Here is a 23,406-nt window from a genome sequence, read left to right on the forward strand (position 1 = left end):
TCCCTTTCAGGATCCAGAGTGTAATTGAGAAGAGGATTGTATTCACCTGAAAAATAGAATCATTCGGTTCACCTTCTGAGTTCCTAATCATGACTAAAATTCACATTATTAACAGTTAACATTAGACAGCGTGTAATGGGGGGAAAACGGTCCAGTTCGTGAGTTCTTCAAATATTTTTATTCATCCATGGGATTGGGCATCACTGACAAGGCTTGTCCTAATTTCAGAAGTAGACATGATTTATAACCTTTATAAAGGTACGTTACAAAGTATTCCAGCCAAAACCCTCCCGTCTCGCCCACCCTGGCAACTGTAGCGGGAGAGACAGAAAATTTGGTGGACCATTCAAAAGTCCATTGAGCTCGGGTGGAAATTTCCAGTCGGGTTCGAATCCCGCCACGGCCAATGGTGGAATTTGAATTCAATAAAAAAAATCTGGAATTAAGAATCTCCTGATTGAAATCATTGTCATTTGTCGGAAAAACCCATCTGGTTCACTAATGTCCTTTAGGGAAGGAAATCTGCCGTCCTTACTCTGTCTGGCCTACATGTGACTTCAGACCCACAGCAATGTGGTTGAATCTCAACTGCCCTCGGGCAACTAGGGTTGGGCAATAAATGCTGGCCCAGCAAGCATGTCCCACGAACAAGTAAAAAAAAAGCTTCCAGCGCAGGGGCGAGGACCTATTCTAATTTTAATATCATAGAAACATAGAAGATAGGAGCAGGAGGAGGCATTTCGGCCCTTCGAGCCTGCTCTGCCATTCATTATGATCATGGCTGATCTCCTAACTCAATAGCCTAATCCTGCTTTCTCCCCATTTGATCCCGTTTGCCCCAAGTGCTATATCCAGCCGCCTCTTGAATACATTTAATGTTTTGGCATCAACTACTTCCTGTGGTAATGAATCCCACAGGCTCACCACTCTTTGGGTGGAGAAATGTCTCCTCACCTCCGTCCTAAATGGTCTACCCTGAATCCTCAGACTGTGACCCCCTCATTCTGGACTCCCCCACTATCAGGAACATCCTCCCTGCATCTACCCTCCCATCCCCCTCAGGAACCTCAGGAAAGGAACCCTTTAGATAGTGGGAATACATGTTAAATATCATGGATGGAGGGGAATTAAAACACAGTATGGCTCAAGCACTTTCTAAGAATAATATGACCTCATCGGGACGTTCAGGAGTGAGGAAGAAAATTGGCTTCAAATTAAAGATGTCAAAGTATTAGAGAGGGTATAGAGGAGATTCATGAGGGTGTTGCGAAGACTGAAGAGGATTAACTATGAGGAAAGATTGGCTAGGTTGGTGTTGTTTCCTGTGGAATAGGGGAAGACAGAACTGAACAATTTTGACGGCTCTCCATAGAGTGGATAGGAAGGACTGACTGGCCTTGGTTGAGGGGTCATAACCAGGCAGAATAGATTTAGGGAAGAGGTGGGTGGTTTAGAGAGGATATCTTTCACCCAGAGCTGCAAATCCAGGATCATGAGCAAATTTGCTTTAATGCTAACTTAGTTTGAAGAAGGGTGATGCCTATGGGTTTGCTTTACATTGGAACAACATAGATAGCTAGCTGTTAAGGATTATGCTGTGTCATGTTTAAGTCTTGTAATTGATAAAAGTTATGCTATTTCTTTTAGTTATATTCTAACTGTGTTCTTAAATAAACTTTGTTTGATAAAAGCTCCCTAGTGGGTCACTTGAATCATACCTAGAGTGAAACATCTTATGCTCACCCAAATGCCAAAATCAAATGTAATAGTTGGGGTTTAGGCTAACTTCACAAAACACCTTGGAGTTTCTGGCCTGGGTCTTAACAGTGACATAAAATCTCTCCGGGAATGAAAAGCTTGACATATGAGGAGAGTCTGAGGACTCTGGGTCTGTGCTCGATGGAGTTTAGAAGGATGAGGGGGGATCTCATTGGAACTTTCAGAATACTGAAAGGCTGGATAGAGTGGACGTGGGGAAGATGTTTCTATTAGTCGGAGAGACTCGGATCCGAGGGCACAGCCTCAGGCTAAAGGGACAACCCTTTAGAACCGAGATGTGGAGGAATTTCTTCAGTAAGAAGTTTAACAACACCAGGTTAAATTGTTCAGGAATTTCTTCAGCCAGAGAGTGGTGAATCTGTGGAATTCATTGCCACAGAAGGCTGTGGAGGCCGGGTCATTGAGTGCATTTAAGACAGAGATAGATAGGTTCTTGATTGGTAAGGGGATCAAAGGATATAGATAGGCTGGAAATTTGGGCAAAGAAATGGCAGATGGAGTTCAATCCTGATAAATGCGAAGTGATGCATTTTGGTAGAAATAATGTAGGGAGGAGCTATACGATAAATGGCAGAACCATAAAGGGTGTAGATACGCAGAGGGACCTGGGTGTGCAAGTCCACAGATCCTTGAAGGTGACGTCACAGGTGGAGAAGGTGGTGAAGAAGACATATGGCATGCTTGCCTTTATAGGACGGGGCATAGAGTATAAAAGTTGGGGTCTGATGTTGCAGATGTATAGAATGTTGGTACGGCCGCATTTGGAATACTGTGTCCAGTTCTGGTCGCCACACTACCAGAAGGACGTGGAGGCTTTGGAGAGAGTGCAGAGGAGGTTTACCAGGATGTTGCCTGGTATGGAGGGGCTTAGTTATGAGGAGAGATTGGGTAAACTGGGGTTGTTCTCCCTGGAAAGACGGAGGATGAGGGGAGACCTAATAGAGGTGTATAAAATTATGAAAGGCATAGATAGGGTGAACGGTGGGAAGCTTTTCTCCAGGTCGGTGGTGACGTTCACGAGGGGTCATAGGTTCAAGGTGAGGGGGGGGGAGGTTTAACACAGATATCAGAAGGACATATTTTACACAGAGGGTGGTGGGGGCCTGGAATGCGCTGCCAGGCAAGGTGGTGGAGGCGGACACACTGGGAACGTTTAAGACTTATCTAGATAGCCATATGAACGGAGTGGGAATGGAGGGATACAAAAGAATGGTCTAGTTTGGACCAGGGAGCGGCACGGGCTGTATTGTTCTTTGTTCTTTGTTGCGGGGAAAAGACGGGAGAATGGGGCTGACAAACTTATCAGCCATGATTGAATGGCGGAGCAGAGTTGATGGGCCAAATGGCCTAATTCTGCTCCTGTATCTTACGATCTTATGGTCTAATAAGGCTGGATGGCGACTTGTCAACCAGCAATCACACCATGGGCCGAATGGCCTCCTTCTGCTCATAGAATTAGGCTCCCACTTGCAGAGTCTGCTGAATCCTACAGTACAGAAGGAGGCCATTCAGCCCATCGAGTCTGCGACCACAATCCACCCAGGCCCTATCCCCAAACCCCATGCATTTACCCTAGCTGGTCCCCCTAACACTAAGGGGTAATTTAGCACGGCCAAACCACCTAATCCACAAATCACTGGAGTGTGGAAGGAAACTGGAGCACCCGGAGGAAACCCACGCAAACAGTCACCCAAGCTGGGAATCGAGCCTGGGTCCCTGGAGTTGTGAGGCAGCAGTGCTAACCATTGTGTCACCGTGCTCCGTAAATGTCTATGATTTCCCTAACGAGGATAGAACTATTGATCAGCAGATTCTGCAAGTGGGAGCCTAATGCATCCAATCTCCATTCCACTGTGGCATCGAACAGGTTAGCTAGCGCCCGTCTGATAATAGTAACCAGATGCTGAGGTAAGAATCCATTGAGGATTTGTACAACAACTTTGTCAAACTGAACTTACAGCCTCTACAAGGTCTTACCAAAATTATGAAACAAACCGGTCCCAGGAAACTCCATATAAAGTCCTTTTCCAGGTTTAACCAACACCTGTAACGAAAGGTACATTTTTAATCCATTGAAGCGACTTTAAACCCATTATACATTTTTTTAAAAAATCAGTTTGGACTTCCTGTGAGTCTTTTGTAAATTCCTACATCCCAGTTTACAACGTAATCTTGTCACGCTATAATGACACCATCCTGCCAGTGTGGGGGGGAGGGGGGCGGAATTTTGTCACTGGAATACAAAACCGATGATGAAAATCATAATGGTGGATGAATTGCTTCAGTCTGCCGCAATCCAGTTGCCCTCTGCCTTGAAGCTCACTTCAACTGAACACCAGACTGCACTGTTAACCGCAGTGCCAACTTGCATATACACATAGGGGAGGCAGTGGAGTAGTGGTATCGTCACTGGACTACTAATCCTCAGACCCAGGGTAATGCTCTGGAGCCACATGTTCGAATCCCACCTCGGCAGATGGTGAAATACAAATTCAATAAAAATCCACTGATGACCATAAAACCATTCATAGATAGAATCCCTACAGTACAGAGGGAGGCCATTCAGCCCATCGAGTCTGTAACGACCACATCCCACCCAGGCCTTATTCCCGTAACCCCACACATTTACCTTGCTAATCCCCCTGACACTAGGGTCAATTTAGCATGGCCAATCAACCTAACCCGCACACCTTTGCGACCGTGGGTGGAAACCGGAGCACCCGGAGGAAACCCACGCAGACACGGGGGGGATGTGCAGACTCCGCACAGACAGTGACCCGAGGCCGGAATTGAACCTGGGTCCCTGACGCTGTGAGACAGCAGCGCTGACCACCGTGCCGCCCATTGCCACTGGTCGTAAAACCCCATAATGTCCTTTAGAGAAGGAAATCTGCTGTCCTTATCTACATGTGACTCTAGACCCCCCATGGCAATGTGGTTGACTCTTAACTGCCCTCAGGGATGGGCAATTAATACTGGTCCAACCAGCGATGCTCACAGTTGATGAATGAATTTTATGAAAGCATCTTTTACATAGTAAATCATCTCAAGGCCTTGTCAGGAGTGCTAATAAACGGAATAATGAGACTCATAAGAATTAGGAGTAGGAGTAGGCCATTCAGCCCCTCGAGCCAGCTCTGCCATTCAATACTATCATGGCTGATCTTGTCTTGGCCTCTACTCCACTTTCCTGCCCGTTCTCCATAACCCTTCAACCCCGTTACTAATTAAAAATCTGTCTATCTCCTCCTTAAATTTACTCAATATCCCGGCATCTACCGCACTCTGGGGTAATGAATTCCACAAAACTCACCACCCTTTGAGAGAAGTAATTTCTCCTCCTCTCAGTTTTAAATCTGCCACCCCTTATCCTAAACTAAAACATCTTGTTCTAGATTGGCCCACAAGAGGAAACATCCTCTCCACATCTACTTTGTCAATCCTCCCTATTATCTTCTCCGCCTCAATTAGACCTCCTCTCATTCTTCCAGGGAATATAGGCCTAAACTGTCCAATCTCTCTTCGTAAGTCAAACATAAGGCCAGATGATAAAAAATGGCCACAGATGGTATAGATCTTGATGTGGAAATGCATTGGACTGGGTAGGGCACAGTAAGTAGTTTCACAACACCAGATTAAAATCCAACAGGTTTATTTGGTAGCACGAACTTTCGGAGTGCTGCCCCTACATCACGTGAGTGGAGAGTTGGGTTCACAAATAAGGCATATAAAGACACAGACTCAATTACAAGATAATGGTTGGAATGCGAGTCTTAACAGGTAATCAAGTCTTTACAGGTGCAGACAATGTGAATGGAGAGAGGGTTAAGCACAGGTTAAAAAGGTGTGAAATGTCTCCAGCCAAGACAGTTAGTGAGATTTTGCAAGCCCAGGCAAGTCATGGGGGTTACAGATAGTGTGACATGAACCCAAGATCCCGGTTGAGGCCGTCCTCATGTGTGCAGAACTTGGCTATCAGTCTCTGCTTGGCAATTCTGCGCTGTCGTGTATCGTGAAGGCCACCTTGGAGAACGTTTACCCGAAGATCAAAGGCTGAATACCCTTGACTGTTGAAGTGCTCCCCGACTGGAAGGGAACACTCCTACCTGGTGATTGTCGAGCGGTGTTCATTCATCCGTTGTCATAGCGTCTGCATGGTTTCCCCAATGTACCATGCCTCAGGACATCCTTTCCTGCAGCGTATCAGGTAGACAATGTTGGCCGAGTTGCAAGGGTATGTACCGTGTACCTGGTGGATGGTGTTCTCACGTGAGATGATGGCATCCGTGTCGATGATCCGGCACATCTTGCAGAGGTTGCTGTGGCAGGGCTGTGTGTTGTTGTGGTCACTGTTCTCCTGAAGGTTGGGTAGTTTGCTGCGTACAATGGTCTGTTTAAGGTTGTGCGGTTGTTTGAAGGTAAGTAGTGGGGGTGTGGGATGGCCTTGGCGAGATGTTCGTCTTCATCGATGACATGTTGAAGCCTCCGAAGAAGATGTCGTAGCTTCTCCACTCCAGGGAAATACTGGACGACGAAGGGTACTCTGTCCACCGTGTCCCGTGTTTGTCTTCGGAGGAGGTCGGTGCGGTTTTTCGTTGTGGCGTGTTGGAACTATCGGTCGATGAGTCGGGCGCCATATCCTGTTCTTACGAGGGCATGATTCAGTGTCTGTAGGTATCTGTTGGGTTCCTCCTCATCTGTGTATATGGAGGGCTTGTCCGTAGGGGATGGCTTCTTTAACGTGTTTAGGGTGGAAGCTGGAGAAGTGGAGCATCGTGAGGTTATCCGTGGGCTTGTGGGACAGTGAAGTGCTGAGATGACCTTCCTTGATGGAGATGCATGTGCCCAAGAATGAAACTACCCAGCCTTCAGGAGAACAGTGACCACGACACCACACAACCCTGCCACAGCAACCTCTGCAAGACGTGCCGGATCATCGATAAGGATGCCATCATCTCACCTGAAAACACCATCCACCAGGTGCATGGTACATACTCTTGTGACTCGGCCAACGTTGTCTACCTGATACGCTGCAGGAAAGGATGTCTCGAGGCATGGTACATTGGGGAAACCATGCAGACGCTACGACAACGGATGAATGAACACCGCTCGACAATCACCAGGCAGAAGTGTTCCCTTCCTGTTGGGGAACACTTCAGCGGTCACGGGTATTCAGCCTCTGATCTTCAGGTAAGCGTTCTCCAAGGCGGCCTTCAAGACAAACTACAACGCAGAATCGCTGAGCAGAGACTGATAGCCAAGTTCCGCACACATGAGGACGGCCTCAACCGGGATCTTGTGTTCATGTCACACTATCTGTAACCCCCACGACTTGCCTGGGCTTGCAAAATCTCACTAACTGTCCTGGCTGGAGACAATACACATCTCTTTAACCTGTGCCAAACCCTCTCTCCACTCAAATTGTCTGTACCTTTAAGACTTGATTACATGTTAAGACTCGCATTCCAACTATTATCTTGTAATTGAGTTTGTGTCTGTATATGCCCTGTTTGTGAAGCTAATTCTCCACTCACCTGATGAAGGAGCAGCGCTCCGAAAGCTCGTGCTACCAAATAATCCTGTTGGAATTTAACCTGGCATTGTGAGACTTCTTACGATGTATAGGTCTTGAGAGCATTTTAAAAGAGAAGTAATTGAAGCATAGATTCATAGAATCCATACAGTGCAGAAGGAGTCATTCAGCCCAAAAGCCTGCAATGACAACAATCCCACCCAGGTCCTATCCCCGTAACCCAGCATATCTACCCTGCTAATCCCCTGACAGTAAGGGGCAATTGAGCATGGCCAATCTTTGAACTGTGGGAGGAAACCAGAGCACCCGGAGGAAACCCACGCCGACAAGGGGAGAATGTACAAACTCCACACAGACAGTGACCCAAAGCTGGAATTCAACCCAGGTCCCTGGCGCTGTGAGGCAGCAGTGCTAACCACTGTGCTACCATGCTATGTGAGGTTTGGAGAAATAATTCCTCCACTTAGTGACCTCATGGCTGTTGGGATATATACAAAGTTTAAAGTTTATTTATTAATCACAAGTAGGCTTACCTTAACACTGTAATGAAGTTACTGTGAAAATCCCCTAGTCGCCACACTCCTGTTCGGGTACACTGAGGGAGAATTTAGCACGGCCAATGCATCCTAACCAGCACGTCTTTCAGACTGTGGGAGGAAACTGGAGCACCCGGAGGAAACCCACGCAGACACGGGGAGAACGTGCAGACTCCACACAGACAGTGACCCAAGCCGGGAATCGAACCCGGGTCCCTGGAGCTGTGAGGCAGCAGTGCTAACCCACTGTGCCACTGTGCCCCACATACATATGAATTAGTAGCTGAAGTGACCCCAGATGCCTCTGCTGCCTCTGCCCCCACCGAACCTCCTCGCCCCAATCACAGTCTATATGATTCCACATAAATCCTTGCCCCGAGTCTCGATAGACTCTTCTCTCCAATACCGGCTTGACTTCAGCGCGCATGCACTACCTCACACTGCAACCCCAGCTCAGGTGGTCTGTATACTCACATGCTATCGGTCCCATAGCCTTCAGCATTCACAGCAGCAGATATGACCACAATCACCGCCGGGCACCCATACCCGATGGGGTAAATGAATCTCCTCCGAATGACCCGGACACGGGAGAAGTTCACCACCTTGAGGTTCAGCACCATGAGACAGAGCTGGACAGATTCGAGACACATCCAGGCAAAGGCTGCCAGCAACAAGAAATGTAAACCGCCAGCGACGATAGCACAGAAAACCTAAACAGCGATAATAAAAATTAATCTCAATAAATTACAAGGTTGTTATCACTGGGAGCTTGGTCAGTGCAATGGGCTTGTTCCCCTTCTACTCTCATTGTCTTGTAAGCGGCACGGTGGCACAGTGGTTGGCACAGTTGCCTCACAGCGCCAGGGACCTGGGTTCGATTCCCGGCTTGGGTCACTGTCTGTGCAGAGTCTGCACGTTCTCCCCGTGTCTGCGTGGGTTTCCACCGGGTACTCCGGTTTCCTCCCACAGTCCAAAGATGTGCAGGTTAGGTGGATTGGCCACGCTAAGTTGACCCTTACTGTCAGGGAGATTAGTAGGATAAATACATGGGGTTATGGGGTTCGGGCCCTGGATGGGATTGTTGTCAGTGCAAGCTGGATGGGCCGAATCACCTTCTTCTGCACTGTAGAGATTCTGTGAAGTTACGGAGTCTCACGAATTTAAGTTAATATCTTGAAATGAAAGAACATCGGCCTGGAGCGTAGAAGATTGAGGGGAGATTTGATAGAGGTGTATAAGATTTTGATGGGTATAGATAGAGTGAATGCAAGCAGGCTTTTTCCGCTGAGGCTAGGGGAGAAAAAAACCAGAGGGCATGGGTTAAGGGTGAAAGGAGAAAAGTTTAAAGGGAATATTAGCGGGGGGGCTTCTTCACGCAGAGAGTGGTGGGAGTGTGGAATGAGCTGCCGGATAAAGTGGTAAATGCGGGGTCACTTTTAACAATTAAGAAAAACTTGGACGGGTTCATGGATGAGAGGGGTGTGGAGGGATATGGTCCAAGTGCAGGTCAGTGGGACTAGGCATAAAATGGTTCGGCACAGACAAGAAGGGCCAAAAGGCCTGTTTCTGAGCTGTAATTTTCTATGGTTCTATGGTTCTATGGAAATTCAGATTTTAAATTCGACCGTTGGTAAGATATTGTCTGTGAAGTGATCTTACCGTGCGTACTTTGATGGATATCGCTATCAAAAACAGCACTTCTGCCAGGAACAAGTTCAGGCACATGTGTGTTCGGATGGTGGTGTTCAGACTCTGAATAGACTGGCAACAGAGGAAGGTTCCTATGGATATGAGCAGGCACAGCAAGGATATGGGCAATCCGACTATGGTGATCCAGTGGAGAATGACTTGGTGGCCTGTATTCTACAGAGTAATGGAAGCAATGGAAAACAAATTAAATATTGCCGAGGGATTACTCCGTATGAGTCAGTCATGTTCTGGCTCACACACGCACACACATTCACACGCACACACATTCACACACACGCGTGCACACACACACATGCACGCACACATTCTCTCACATTCTAACACACACACAGGGCAATGTGCCAATCTGCTATTGCAATATCCACTGGATCGGATGATGTGTCTCAATATTTTGTATATATGAATTCTTTTTAAAATTTAGTTCATTCAGAGAATGTGGATGTCGCTGACTGGGCCGGCATGTTTTATTGCCCATCCTAATTACCCATCTCAGAAGGCATAATGTGGAGATGCCGGCGTTGGACTGGGGTGGGCACAGTAAGAAGTCTCACAACACCAGGTTAGAGTCCAACAGGTTTATTTGGAATTGCGGAGCGCTGCTCCTTCATCAGGTGAGTGAGAAGTTGAGAGTCAACCACATTGCTGTGGCTCTGGAGACACATGTAGGCCAGACCAGGTAAGGACGGCAGATTTCCTTCCCTAAAGGACATGAGTGAACCAGATGGGTTTTTACAACAATTGACAATGGTTTCATGGTCATCAGTAGATTCTTAATTCCAGATTTTTATTCAATTCAAATTTCACCATCTGCCGTGATGGGATTTGAACCCGAGTCCACAGAACATTGCCCTGTGTGTGTGTGTGTGAGAATGTGAAAGAATTTGTGTGTGTGTGTGCGAATATGTGTGCATGTTTGCGTGTGAGAATGTGTGCGTGTGTGTGCATGTGTGAGTGTGCATGCTTGTGTGTGTGTGTGTGTGAATGTGAGTGTGTGTGTATATGTGTGAGTGTGTGTGTGTGCGTGCGTGTGCGTGAATTTGTGAGTGTGTGTGTGTGTGAGTGTGTGTGTGAGAGTGTGTGTGTGAGTGTGTGTGTGTGTGTGTGTGTGTGTGAGTGTGTGTGTGTGAATGTGTGTGTGAGTGTGTGTGTGTGTGTGTGTGCGTGAATGTGTGTGTGAGTGTGTGTGTGAGTGTGTGTGAGTGTGTGTGTGTGAGTGTGTGAGTGTGTGTGAGTGTGTGTGTGAGTGTGTGTGTGAGTGTGTGAGTGTGTGTGTGTGTGTGTGAGTGTGTGTGAGTGTGTGAGTGTGTGTGAGTGTGTGTGTGAGTGTGTGTGTGTGAGTGTGTGAGTGTGTGTGAGTGTGTGTGTGTGTGAGTGTGTGTGTGTGAGTGTGTGAGTGTGTGTGAGTGTGTGTGTGTGAGTGTGTGTGTGTGTGTGAGTGTGTGTGTGTGTGTGAGTGTGTGTGTGAGTGTGTGAGTGTGTGAGTGTGTGTGTGTGTGTGTGTGTGAGTGTGTGTGTGAGTGTGTGAGTGTGTGTGTGTGAGTGTGTGTGTGTGTGAATGTGAGTGTGTGTGTGTGTGTGCCTGAATGTGTGTGTGAATGTGTGTGTGTGTGCGTGCGTTTGTGTGAATGTGTGTATGTGTGTAAATGTGTGTGTGCACATGTGTGTGTGTGCGTGCGTGAGTGTGTAAATGTGTGTGTGTGTGTGTGTGCGTGCATGTGTGTGAATGTGTGTAAATGTGTGTGTGTGCACCTGTGTGTGTGTGTGCGTGCGTGAGTGTGTAAATGTGTGTGTGTGTGTGTGTGTGTGTGTGTGTGTGTGTGTGTGTGTGTGCACGTGTGTATGTGTGTGTGTGCACATGCGTGAGTGTGTGTGTGTATGTTTGTCTGTGTTTGGGTAAAAATCAAATGACACGATATCAGCAGTGAGTAATTAACATTCTCATGCGGCCTTTCCTTGAATTGCAATAGAAGTTTGAGACATCCGTTATTAACATAATAACTATTCCACAATATGCATCCTTTACACATGTCGATTACATTTGAAATCAGTTTGCTTTAGTGCATGATCAACCTGTGGAAAACATTAGTTCAGCCACAACTGGAGTACTGTATCCAGTTCTGTGCTCCACACTACAGGAAGCAAGTGAAGGCATTAGAAAGGGTGCAGTAAAGGTCCCTCCCCGTTTCACCCCTCACTCCCTCTGTCCCTCCATTTGTTGGTGACAGGAGTTTGGTTTCTACCTTAATCTCGTACAGAGCCATGAGCACTGCAAAGCTGGAGAGGTGGCTGCAGCTGCATTCTGTGTGCGTATCACTCCAAGTTACAAGTTTGCAGCCCACTGTTGACCAATAGCCTCCTTCCGCAGATGAATCCCAGAAGGCGCAAACCTTCTCCTCACCAGTGTCGCCGCCCTGCAGCAAAGAAACAATTTCCAGTAAAGGTTGCAGAGATAATGAGCATGACTTGCCAAAACGGCCACTTACTGCCCAGAATGGGCAGACTTGATGGGCTGAAGGGCCTTTTCTGCGCTGTATTCCTCTACGACCCTCTATGACCTTCTAATGCAGCAGACGCATGGGAACACCACCACCTGGAGGTTCCCCTCCAAGTCACTCACCATCCTGATTTAGGGTCATCAAGTCATAGAGATATCCAGCACGGAAACAGGTCCTTCAGCCCAACCTGTCCATGCCGACCAAGTTTCCTAAACTGAGCTAGTCCCACTTGCCTGCGTTTGTCCCATATCCCTCTAAACCTTTCCCCTCCATGTACCTGTCCAACTGTCTTTTAAATGTTGTAATTGTACCCGCCTCTACCACCTCCTCTGGCAGCTCATTCCATACACACACCACCCTCTGTGTGAAAAAGTTGCCCCTCAGGTCCCTTTTAAATCTTTCCCCTCTGCCCTTAAATCTATGCCCTCTAGTTTTGGATGCCCCTATTGAGTCACACACCGGAATCTTCCCGTCCTGCCCGCCATGGGAATGGTAGCGGGTGGGACACCAAACAAAGAACAAAGAAAATTACAGCACAGGAACAGGCCCTTTGGCCCTCCAAGCCTGCACCGGCCATGCTGCCCCACTTAACTAAAACCCCCTACCCTTCCAGGGACCATATCCCTCTTATGGGCGGCACGGTAGCACAGTGGTTAGCACTGCTGCTTCACAGCTCCAGGGACCTGGGTTCGATTCCCAGCTTGGGTCACTCTCTGTGTGGAGTTTGCACATTCTCCTCGTGTCTGCATGGGTTTCCTCAGAGTTTCCTCCCACAGTCCAAAGATGTCGGGTTAGGTTGATTGGCCTGAGATGCGTAGGTTAGAGGGATTAGTGGGTAAATATGTTGGGATATGGGGGTGGGGCCAGGGTGGGATTGTGGTCAGTGCAGACTCGATGGGCCGAATGGCCTCTTTTTGCACTGCAGGGTTTCTATGATATCCCTCTATTCTCATCCTATTCATGTATTTGTCAAGACGACCCTTAAAACTCACTATCGTATCTGCTTCCCCTACCTCCCCCGACAGCGAGTTCCAGGCACCCACCACCCTCTGTGTAAAAAAACTTGCCTCATACATCTCCTTTAAACCTTAAACCGATGTCCCCTAATAATTGACTTTTCCACCCTGGGAAAAAGCTTCTGACTATCCACTCTGTCCATGCCTCTCATAATCTTGTAAACTTCTATCAGGTTTCCGAACCTCAACCTCCCTCAACCTCTGACCATGCAAAGATCCGTTGGCCTCTGGCGGGATTTTCCGGCTTTGGGGCGAGTTGCGGCCAGACAATCCCACTCCTAGACTTGGAAATATATCGGCCATTCCTTCACTGTGGCTTGGACAAAATCCTGGAACTCCCTCCCTAACAGCACTGTGGGTGTACCTACACAACAGGGACTGCAACCATTCGAGAAGGCGGCTCACCACCACCTTCTTGGGGGCAATTAGGGATGGGCAATAAATACTGGCCTGGACAGCGATGCCCACATCCCATGAAGAATTTTGTTTGTAAAAATCAAACTGAACTCAGAGGGTGGAGTCCTCTGGTCCCACCGCAGCTTGGAGGGTAGGCGAGTATAATTTGTGATGAGGACAGTTATGGAACTTATCTATTCTCAAGGCTTTCAAGGCAGCTGCTTTTCCTTCAAACACTGACACAAAGCCTTCGCAACTCATGCAAGTTCAATGCAAGGCTGCCTCGCTGAAATTAAATTCCCCTCTTTCAAATTTAGATACCCCCACCAGCAAGAAATTAGAGCATTCACTTTCACAACTGTGCACAAGTAACACTACATTCTGCACTCTCTCCTTTCCTTCTCTATGAACGGTATGCTTTGTCTGCATAGCGCGCAAGAAACAATACTTTTCACTGCATGTTAATACATGTGACAATAATAAAGCAAATCAAATTAGGGAGAGGCGCTGGCCTAGTGGTATTATCGCTAGGCCATGAATCCAGAAACTCAGCTAATGTTCTGGGGGACCCGGGTTCGAATCCCGCCGCGGCAGAGGCTGGAATTTGAATTCAATAAAAAATATCTGGAATTAAGAATCTACTGATGACCATGAAACCATTCTCGGTTGTTGGAAAAACCCATCTGGTTCACTAATGCCCTTTCGGGAAGGAAATCTGCCGTCCTTATCCGGTCTGGCCTACACGTGACTCCAGACCCACAGCAACATGGTTGACTCTCAACTGCCCTCGGGCAACTAGGGATGGGTAACAAATGCTGGCCAGCCAGCGATGCCCATGTCCCACGGCTGAATAAAATAAAAATAAATCAAAAAGCGGGGTGCAGCTGGTGAGGTCGGCTTCTTCAACAATCGACAATGCATTGTCCTCTCTGGGAAATGCCGACCTCACAGGAACACAAAGAATAGAGGCAGGAAGACGCACCAGGCCCTTCGAGTCTGCCCCGCCATTCAATACAACCATGGCTGATCTATACCTGCCTCAGCTCCTTTTCTGCGCCATTTCCCCGTACCCCTCTATTCCTCGATCTATCAAATATTTATCCACCTCCACTTTAAATACTTCTAATGATCCGGGCTCTACCACCCTTTGGGGCAGAGAATTCCAGAGATTTACCACCCTCTGCCAGAAGAAATTAAACAGATTATCCTATTGCTGTTTGCGAGAGTTTGCTATGAGTAAATTGGCTGCTGCTTTTTCTAAATTACCAAGGTGACTACAGCACGCCCGCTGATTCTGACACCCCCGCTGCCATTTTACACTCCATTGCATCAATTGTCAGCATGGTGGGATTTCCTGTCTCCCGTGGAAGGAAGTCCCGCCTTGGAGAGCTGTCAGCCAATCAATTTGGCGACAACTCTCCGGACCCTCCGGGCAGAGGCGCTGCAGTGTCCGGGAAGAGGTACTGCAGCGCCATGCCAGAGTCTAAGTCCCAGGACCACACTTCAGGGGCGGGATGTTCCGCCCTCACTCGTCCCAAGACCATAATATCTCACCGAGGTCAAAGGACCTTTCCATGGTCTGCCCCTCGCCCATTCCGATTCCCATGGCGGGCGGGGCGGTAACATTCTGACCCAGGAGTCGGAGAGCAGCGGATGGCCTGAGGGGTTCAGTAGGGGGGGGGGGGAAACGATCTTGTTGTCTGAGTGGGGGGGAGTAGAACAGATGCAGTGGACGGGTAGGAGATGCAGAGCCCCCAAGTCACCCAAACTCTGAAGAGGCTTTCAGATTGAGACTGCCCCACCCCACCCAGCCCCAAGATCAATATTGGTAACTTTTTCTACTTGGCACCCTGCTCCAATCAGCGCTCGCCAGCCTAAACATTGAGGCTGGGTTGGGTGGGTGGGATCCTGGGGGGATACCCAAGATCCGTGCAATCTTCCTCTCCCCCCTCTGCCCTAGAGTCCAGGAGGAGAGGGGGGTGGGGGGAGGTCTACGTTTTGCGAGCTGCAAAGTGCTTTAGGTGCATGCTGAGGTTGTGAGGTGCTGGTCTCTTTTCCCTGATGTTAAGCAAGTTCTGGGCTTCAGTTGTAAGACCATTTTGTCTGAAATGCATTGAAAGTGCAGCAATGGGCTGGGAATATCTTGATTTTTTTTTAATCGTTATTAGTTCTTGATCATTCTTAAAGTGGCGTCGCTGGCTGGTCAGCATTTGTTGCCCATCCCTAGTTGCCCTTGGAGGGCAGTTGAGAGTCAACTACATTGCCTTGGCTCTGGAGTCACATGTAGGTCAGACCAAGTAAGGACGGCAGATTTCCTTCCCTAAAGGACATTTAGTAAACCAGATGGGTTTTTACAACAATCAATGATAGTCTCCTGGCCAATGTTACTGAGACTAGCTTTACATTCCAGATTCTACTTTCTAAGGAAATTCGGCATGTCCACAATGACTCTCACCAATTTTTACAAATGTACCATAGAAAGCATCCTTTCTGGTTGTACCACAGCTTGGTATGGCTACTGCTCTGTCCAAGTTCGCAAGAAACTACAAAGGGCTGTGAACATAGCCCCGCCCATCACACAAACCAGCCTCCCATCCACTGACTCTGTCTACACTTCCCGCTGCCTTAGGAAAGCAGTCAGCATAATCAAGGACCCCACGCATCCTGGATAGTCTCTCTTCCACCTTCTTCCGTCGAGAAAAAGAGATCACGTACCAACGGACTCAAGAACAGCTTCTTCCCTGCTGCCATCAGGCTTTTGAATAGCTATGACTGTAGCATTATATTCTGCACCCTTTCCTTTCCTTCTCCCCTATGTACTCTATGAACAGTATGCTTTATCTGTATAGTGTGCAAGAAACAATACTTTTCACTGTATCCCAATACATGTGACAATAATAAATCAAATCAAATAATTATTAATTGTATATAAGTTCTACAAGCTGCCATGGTGATATTTGAACCCATGTCCCCAGGGCATTTAGCCTGTGCTTCTGGATTACTAGTCCAGTGGAATGACCACTTTGCCACTGTCTGCCCCGGACTGATAATACTAATTTATGATTTACAGGAATAACATCAATCTCTGAAAAACATATCCAACGACTGACCGCTTTCCCTTGAACCTCCTGGAAAGTGACGTTCACAGTCCCGTTCAGCTCGTGCGACTCTCTGTTCCCTTTGGTCACGGTTACCACCTTTGAGTAAAACTTTGGTAGTTTTTGGAACTTTCTGCCATCCTCCGCCACCAAATGTGTACCAATAATGGATTCCAAATTGCTGTAGGACATAAAGGCGAGTAGAGCTGGCAGTGCAGAATAGAAACCGATAAAGATCAGATCAGTAATGCAAAATGAAATCGCACAGGGAGCCGTTACTCAAACCCAAAACCCAAAACCCCGCTGCTGTGCTTGTTGACCTGTGTTGGATTCTGATCAAGCTCAACATAGCAACTGGAAGCAGGAGGAGGCCATTGGGCCCTTCGAGTCTGCTCCGTCATTCATTAAGATCATGGTTGATCATCAAATTCAATCCTGATATACAATAAAAAAACAAATCAAATTTCACAACATTAAACATGATGTATAAATGCAAGCTGGAATGAACAGATGAATTTGGTGTGCATTTACTCTGGATGGTGTGATAAACATGTGGAGGGAATTCTACTCAAGACAACAATATTTGCAGGGGGTCTTGGCTGCCTGTCACTGATCGGAAGTGGTCCCTGCTCTAATCTGCCTTTAAGGCACATCTGCATGACATCACTAAAAGGGGCATGTGTCATGTAACCCTGCCTTAGTTTCACCATTGCTTTGAGCAGAGCACACACACATACAGCTGCTCTCACCCTGTGCGGAAGGTGATTAGGTGAGGGGGTGGGGAGAGAGGGTGTTGGATCTGGACATTAATAGGTCCAGACAACAGGTGGTCAAAGGGGTCATGTCTCCTGACGTCTGCTCCCTCTTCTGTGACTAAATTCGCTGCCGGGTGACCCTGGAAAGGGAGCATGGGGGTGGACACCAGCAAAACTGCGACCGTCCGTGTCCAATGGACCCCCAACCCCGAGGACTCGGATGTTTCAATCGACCCCTTTAATCACATTATAAGTTTCTTTTGAGGTTGCAATGTCCTCACGATGTCAGGGATTGTGGGTTTTACACAAAAAGAAAAAAAGCTGGGGTTTACAGTTGTAGGGTCTTGTTTTCTTCTTCAGAATAAACTTGAGCATGACTGGTTCGAAGTAAATACTCCTTTATTTAAGCGTCTTTTATGAGCATTTTACAGAAAGCGAAATAAGGATTACTTAAGAGAGAGAGAGAGAAGCAAAAGCCAGCTAGCATTGTGCTGGTCAAAAACTCAAAGCATAATCTGGATCAAACGCTGGCATCTCCACATCATGCCTGTACAGAACAGAGATCAAAACTACAGCCTGTGACAAACCTCAATGACATCACCATCAAACCATGTGATCAGCTCTCAAATTATTCATGCAAACCTTTTAAATATACAACAGAGATTCTGTTTATGTTGCTACAGTAGCCCTTCAAGTGGCTGCATTTTAATTTATCCCTCAATTCGCTGATTTAGTTTATTTCAATAACACTAAAGAACCACAGCTCTGATGCTTTCGAGCTTTCTAGCTGTATATAAAAGCGTTCTCACATGCCTAGTCTTAATAAATTAAACCATAACGTGTTTATCCAATCACCAACAACCTGTCCTGATCCCTCCACGCTGACGCGATCGTTAAGAAAGCCCACCAACACCTTTACATTCTCAGGAGGCTACGGAAATTTAGCATGTCCACTATGACTCTCACCAATTTTTTCAGATGCACCATAGAAAGCATTCTTGGTTTGGCTCCTGCTCTGACCAAGACTGCAAGAAACTACAAAGGTAGCCCAGTCCATCACGCAAACCAGCCTCCCATCCATTGACTCTGTCTACACATCCCGCTGCCTCAAAAAAGCAGCCAGCATAATCAAGGGCTCCACGTACCCCGGACATTCTCTCTTCCGCCTTCTTCCATCAGGAAAAAGATACAAAAGTCTGAGAACAAGTGCCAACGGACTCAAGAACAGCTTCTTCCCTGCTGCCATCAGACCTTTGAATGGTTCTATCACACATTAAGCTGATCTTTCTCTACACTCTAGCTGTGACTGTAACACTACATTCGGCACCCTCGCCTTTCCTTCTGCCCTGTGTACTCTATGAACAGTATGCTTTGTCTGTATAGCACGCAAGAATCAATACTTTTCACCGTATCCGTTTACATGTGACAATAATAAATCAAATCAAAACCAAATCAATCCCTGATGAGTGATTGGTGTCTTGTACAGCCAATAAGCCCAAGGTATTATATCATTGTAATAACACAACACCTGGGAAAGTTTGGAAGTTATTTGTGTAATACTCACTCACAATTGCAGGTAAATAAAGTGGAAACATACCAGAGTCCTTGTCGCCAATAATTGTGCTGGAGTACACATTCAAGGTGTTTCCTTTGGCTTGTAATGTCATCATGTCACTCCCAGTGATGTTGCCCCTTTCAATGAAACCTATTTGAAGATCTGGTGGGAATAAGCAAAGAAGATTTGAAAATCACATCATGCCTGAGGCTGGTATCTCTCCATTGCTCCATAAGATGCAATGCCGGGAATGATCCTTCAGTGGGCATTGCTGCTGGACCCCTGGACCATAAGACCATAAGATATAGGAGCAGAATTAGGCCATTCGGCCCATTGAGTCTACTCTGCCATTCAATCATGGCCGATATGTTTCTCAACAGCCATTCTCCCACCTTTTCCCCACAACCTTTGACCCCCTTACCAATCAGGAACCTACCTATCTCTGTCTTAAATACACTCAGTGACCTGGCCTCCACAGCCTTCTGCGGCAATGAATTCCATAGATTCACCAATCTCTGGCTGAAGAAATTCCTCCTCATCTCGGTTCTAAAGGGTTACTCTGAGGCTGTGCCCTCGATTCTTAGTCTCTCCTACTAATGGAAACATCTTCCCCACGTCCACTCTATCCAGGCCATCTGTAAGTTTCAATGAGATCCCTCCTCATCCTTCTAAACTCCATCAAGCACAGACCCAGCATCCTCAGATGCTCCTCAAACATTAAGCTTTTCATTTCCGGGATCATTCTCGTGAACCTCCTCTGGTCCCTCCCCAGGGCCAGCACATCCTTCCATAGATACGGGGCCCACAATTGTTCACAATATTCCAAATGTGGTCTGACCAGAGCCTTGTAAAACCTTAACATCCCTGTTTTTGTATTCTAGTCCTCTTGAAATCAATGCTAATATCCTATTTGCCTTCCTAACTACATGGGCATGCGTGAATGGGTGGGATTGGAGTCACAAGGAGGGATCACCAGTGATGGAGATGGCGGGGGAAGTGGGAGGGCACGGGTTCAGATGCCAAGACAGGAGGTTGCCTTTCAGTGACACCGCTCCCCTGCCCCCTCATCACCCCACCATGCTAGGCCCCTTGATCGGGCACTGAGTGCTGGTCAAAGAGGGATGAACCCCACCTCACCCCACTGAGGCCTAAGGAAATTCCGGCAGGGGGCCCGATTTTAACAAGTTGGTAAAGTCGGGCGTGAGGCGAGTAGCGCGATCCGCGACCGCCTCCACGCCTGTTCCCCCTTTCCCAAGCACCCAAAATGGCCGCGATCGGCATAAGACATAGGAGCAGAATTAGGCCACTCGGCCCATCGAGTCTGCTCCGCCATTCAATCATGGCTGATATTTTTCTCATCCCCATTCTCCTGCCTTTTCCCCATAACCCCTGATCCCCTTATTAATCAAGAGTTTAGAATGATGAGGGGGGGATCTCATTGAAACCTGCAGAATACTGAAAGGCCCGGATAGAGTGGACATGGGGAAGATGTTTCCATTAGTAGAAAGACTAGGATCCGAGGGCACAGCCTCAGAGTAAAGGGATGACCCTTTAGAACCGAGAGGAGGAGGAATTTCTGCAACCAGTGGGTGGCGAATCTGTGGAATTCATTGCCACAGAAGGCTGTGGAGTCCAGGTCATTGAATGCATTTCAGACTGAGATAAATAGGTTCTTGATTGGTGAGGGGATCAAAGGTTACGGAGAAAAGACAGGAGACTGGAGTTGAGAAACATATCAGCCATGATTGAATGGCGGAGATGATTCGATGGACTGAATGGCCTGATTCTGCTCCTATAACTTATGGTCTGGCGGGGGGGGGGGGGGGGGCGGGGGGGTGGAAGCGGGGGTTGGAGGGGGGGGTGCAGCCATTAGAGGATCAGGTTTTATTCTCTCTTGTGTTGGGTCCAGTACATCTGGAGCGTTCTCTGTTTGTGAGGTAGATGCAGAGCTTTACCTAAGGTAGGGGTTGTCCAATTTGTGTTTCCTGCTTTGCGTAAGCCCAGAGCAGCTGCTACCACAGCGCTTTCCATATTTTCCAGGAATTGGCTGGCTACTTTGTGTTTCTCTGTATCGCTTGCATTTTTCCAATCCGTTACATTGCTGAGTAGACCTTCTGCAAAATGAAGAACCGTCTGCCGAGTAAAGCAATGCGTTATTTTTGAGTGAAGGCAGAAATAAATTTTTTTCAACACATTCAAGAAAGAAATATTGTTCTTCTGAATAACATTGAACAGTCATGTGAATAAATGGCACGCCGGTAAAGATCGGAATAATCACACACAAACTAATGTTACTTGCTTTATTACTATTAGGGCGGCATGGTGGCACAGTGGTTAGTGCTGCTGCCTCACAGCGCCAGGGACCCGAGTTCAATTTTGGCCTCGGGTGACTGTCTGTGTGGAGTCCACATGTTCTCCCTGTGTCTGCGTGGGTTTTCTCTGGGGGTTCCGGTTTCTTTCCACACTCCAAAGATGTGTAGGTTAGATGGATTGGCCATGCTAAATTGCCCCTTAGTGTCCAAAGATGTGTGGGTTAGCTGGATTGGCCATGCTAAATTGCCCCTTAGTGTCCAAAGATGTGTGGGTTAGCTGGATTGGCCATGCTAAATTGTCCCTTAGTGTCCAAAGATGTGTGGGTTAGCTGGATTGGCCATGCTAAATTGTCCCTTAGTGTCCAAAGATGTGTGGGTTAGCTGGATTGGCCATGCTAATTGCCTCTTACTATCGAAAGATGTGTGGGTTAGGTTGAGTGGCCATGCTAAATTGACCCTTAGTGTAGGGGGACTAGCAGGTTGAATACATGCGGGGAGAGGGCCGGGGTGGGATAGTTGTTGGTGTAGGCTTGATGAGCCAAATGGCCTCTTTCTGCACTGTAGGGATTCTATGGATTACTCCCACAGTTTTCTTTCTTCACGACACAAATTAAAAAAAACTGTTCAAAATGAATAAAAGGAGATCTGAACAGATCAGGTACAGTGTGATAGGCTAGAGTTATTTTCCTTAGAGGAGAGGAGGCTAAGGGGTTGACCTAATTGAGGTGTATATCACATCTCGGCCTTTTGGCCAAAATCAAGCTTCAGATCAAGTCCAAGATGGGACTTATCTTGTCAACTTGGATCATGTTGTCTCTCTTGGGGGGCGGCCATGAATTGGAAATAGAATTGGAGCAAGCAAAGAGATGGACTCAGATATGCACGATCCACACTTAACATTGGCTTTGTAACTTTAAGAATGGAGTAAAAATTTAAATTAAAAATTGAAGTGTATGATATTATGAACGGCCCAGACAGGATAGACAGGAAAGATTACAGCCGGCACAGCAGCACAGTGGTTAGCACTGCTGCCTCTCAGCGCCAGGGACCAGGGAGGCGCCAGTGCTAACCACTGTGCCACTGTGCCACCCAACAATTTCTTCTACCACTCTGACAAAGGATCATCCAGACTCGAAACGTTCTCTCTCCACAGATGCTATCAGGCCTGCTGAGAATTTCCAGCATTTTCTGCTCATTGCAGTGTTCATGTCAGCCTACTTGCGACACTAATATAAAAACTTTAAACTTTTTGCTGCGTTACAATGAGTGGCAAATTTTTTTTCTCTCTTCTTTGGCCGGGGCAGCCACGATGGGCTGAATGGTTCCTTTCCTATCCCTGTAACCGCATGTATTCACCTTGCTAATCCCCCTTTCTGCAGTGTAACCTGTCCATGGTTCCATCTGTGACTGGCTAAAGCTTGTCATTAATCTCCCAAGGAGTATTACCAGACTAAATAATTCACAGCAAGAAGCCAAGGGAGGAGATTTTTGTAAAATAGATGCTGCAGATACAAATTCAAAATAAAAACAGAAAATACTGGAAAAACTCAGCAGGTCTGGCAGTGTCTGTGGAGCGAGAAACAGAGTCAATGTTTTGAGTCCCTACGACTCTTCTACAGAGTTCAAGCGAGGTAGAGGTGTGGCAGGTTTTATGCTGAGGCGATTTTAGGACTGATATGCAAAAAGAACTTGGTCAAATCAGCAGATTTTAAGGAACATGTTAAAGGAGGACAGGGACAGACTGAGAGACTGAGAGGTTTACAAAGGGAATTCCAGAGCTTAGGGCAAACACATCATCAATGGTGAGGCAAGGGGAATCAGGGATGCAAAGTAGGCCTAAAATAGAGGGATACAGAGTTCTCAACAAACATAATATCGTCATTGGCAGCAAGGGAAGCGAACATCGTTTGTGAAAGTGGTGGCGTTGGAGGCAGTTTAGAGGAGGTTCACCAGACTGATTCTGGGGATGAAAGAACAAAGAAAATTACAACACAGGGACAGGCCCTTTGACCCTCCAAGCCTGCACTGAAAGGGTTGTTGTATGAGGAGAGATTAAACAGTTTGGGCTTATACTCGCTGGAGTTTAGAAGGATGAGAGGGGATCTGATCGAGGAATATAAAATACTAAAAGGGATTGATAACAGTAAATGTAGATCAAATGTTTCCCCGTGTGGGGAACCTCGAACAAGAGGCCACGGGTATAGGTTGAGAGGCGGTAGAT

At 47.2% G+C, this 23,406-nt stretch overlaps 1 protein-coding gene across 3 annotated transcripts in view; it reads right to left on the reverse strand.

The window, feature by feature from the left end:
- LOC144507671 (adhesion G protein-coupled receptor E3-like) overlaps positions 1–23,406 on the reverse strand; it is an 81,241-nt gene that overhangs the window by 14,828 nt on the left and 43,007 nt on the right. For all 3 annotated transcript variants that reach the window (XM_078234832.1, XM_078234833.1, XM_078234834.1), the window contains 8 exons: positions 20,829–21,006; positions 18,916–19,035; positions 16,576–16,769; positions 11,799–11,969; positions 9,508–9,711; positions 8,323–8,558; positions 3,757–3,823; positions 1–46 (listed from right to left, as the gene is read on the reverse strand). The exon at positions 1–46 is cut by the window's left edge and continues 46 nt beyond it. In XM_078234832.1, coding sequence (XP_078090958.1) covers positions 1–46; positions 3,757–3,823; positions 8,323–8,558; positions 9,508–9,711; positions 11,799–11,969; positions 16,576–16,769; positions 18,916–19,035; positions 20,829–21,006 — 1,216 coding nt within the window. The remainder of the gene's footprint in view (positions 47–3,756; positions 3,824–8,322; positions 8,559–9,507; positions 9,712–11,798; positions 11,970–16,575; positions 16,770–18,915; positions 19,036–20,828; positions 21,007–23,406) is intronic.

The sequence above is a fragment of the Mustelus asterias genome, chromosome 19 (genome assembly GCF_964213995.1).
Source record: "Mustelus asterias chromosome 19, sMusAst1.hap1.1, whole genome shotgun sequence".
NCBI lineage: Eukaryota > Metazoa > Chordata > Chondrichthyes > Carcharhiniformes > Triakidae > Mustelus > Mustelus asterias.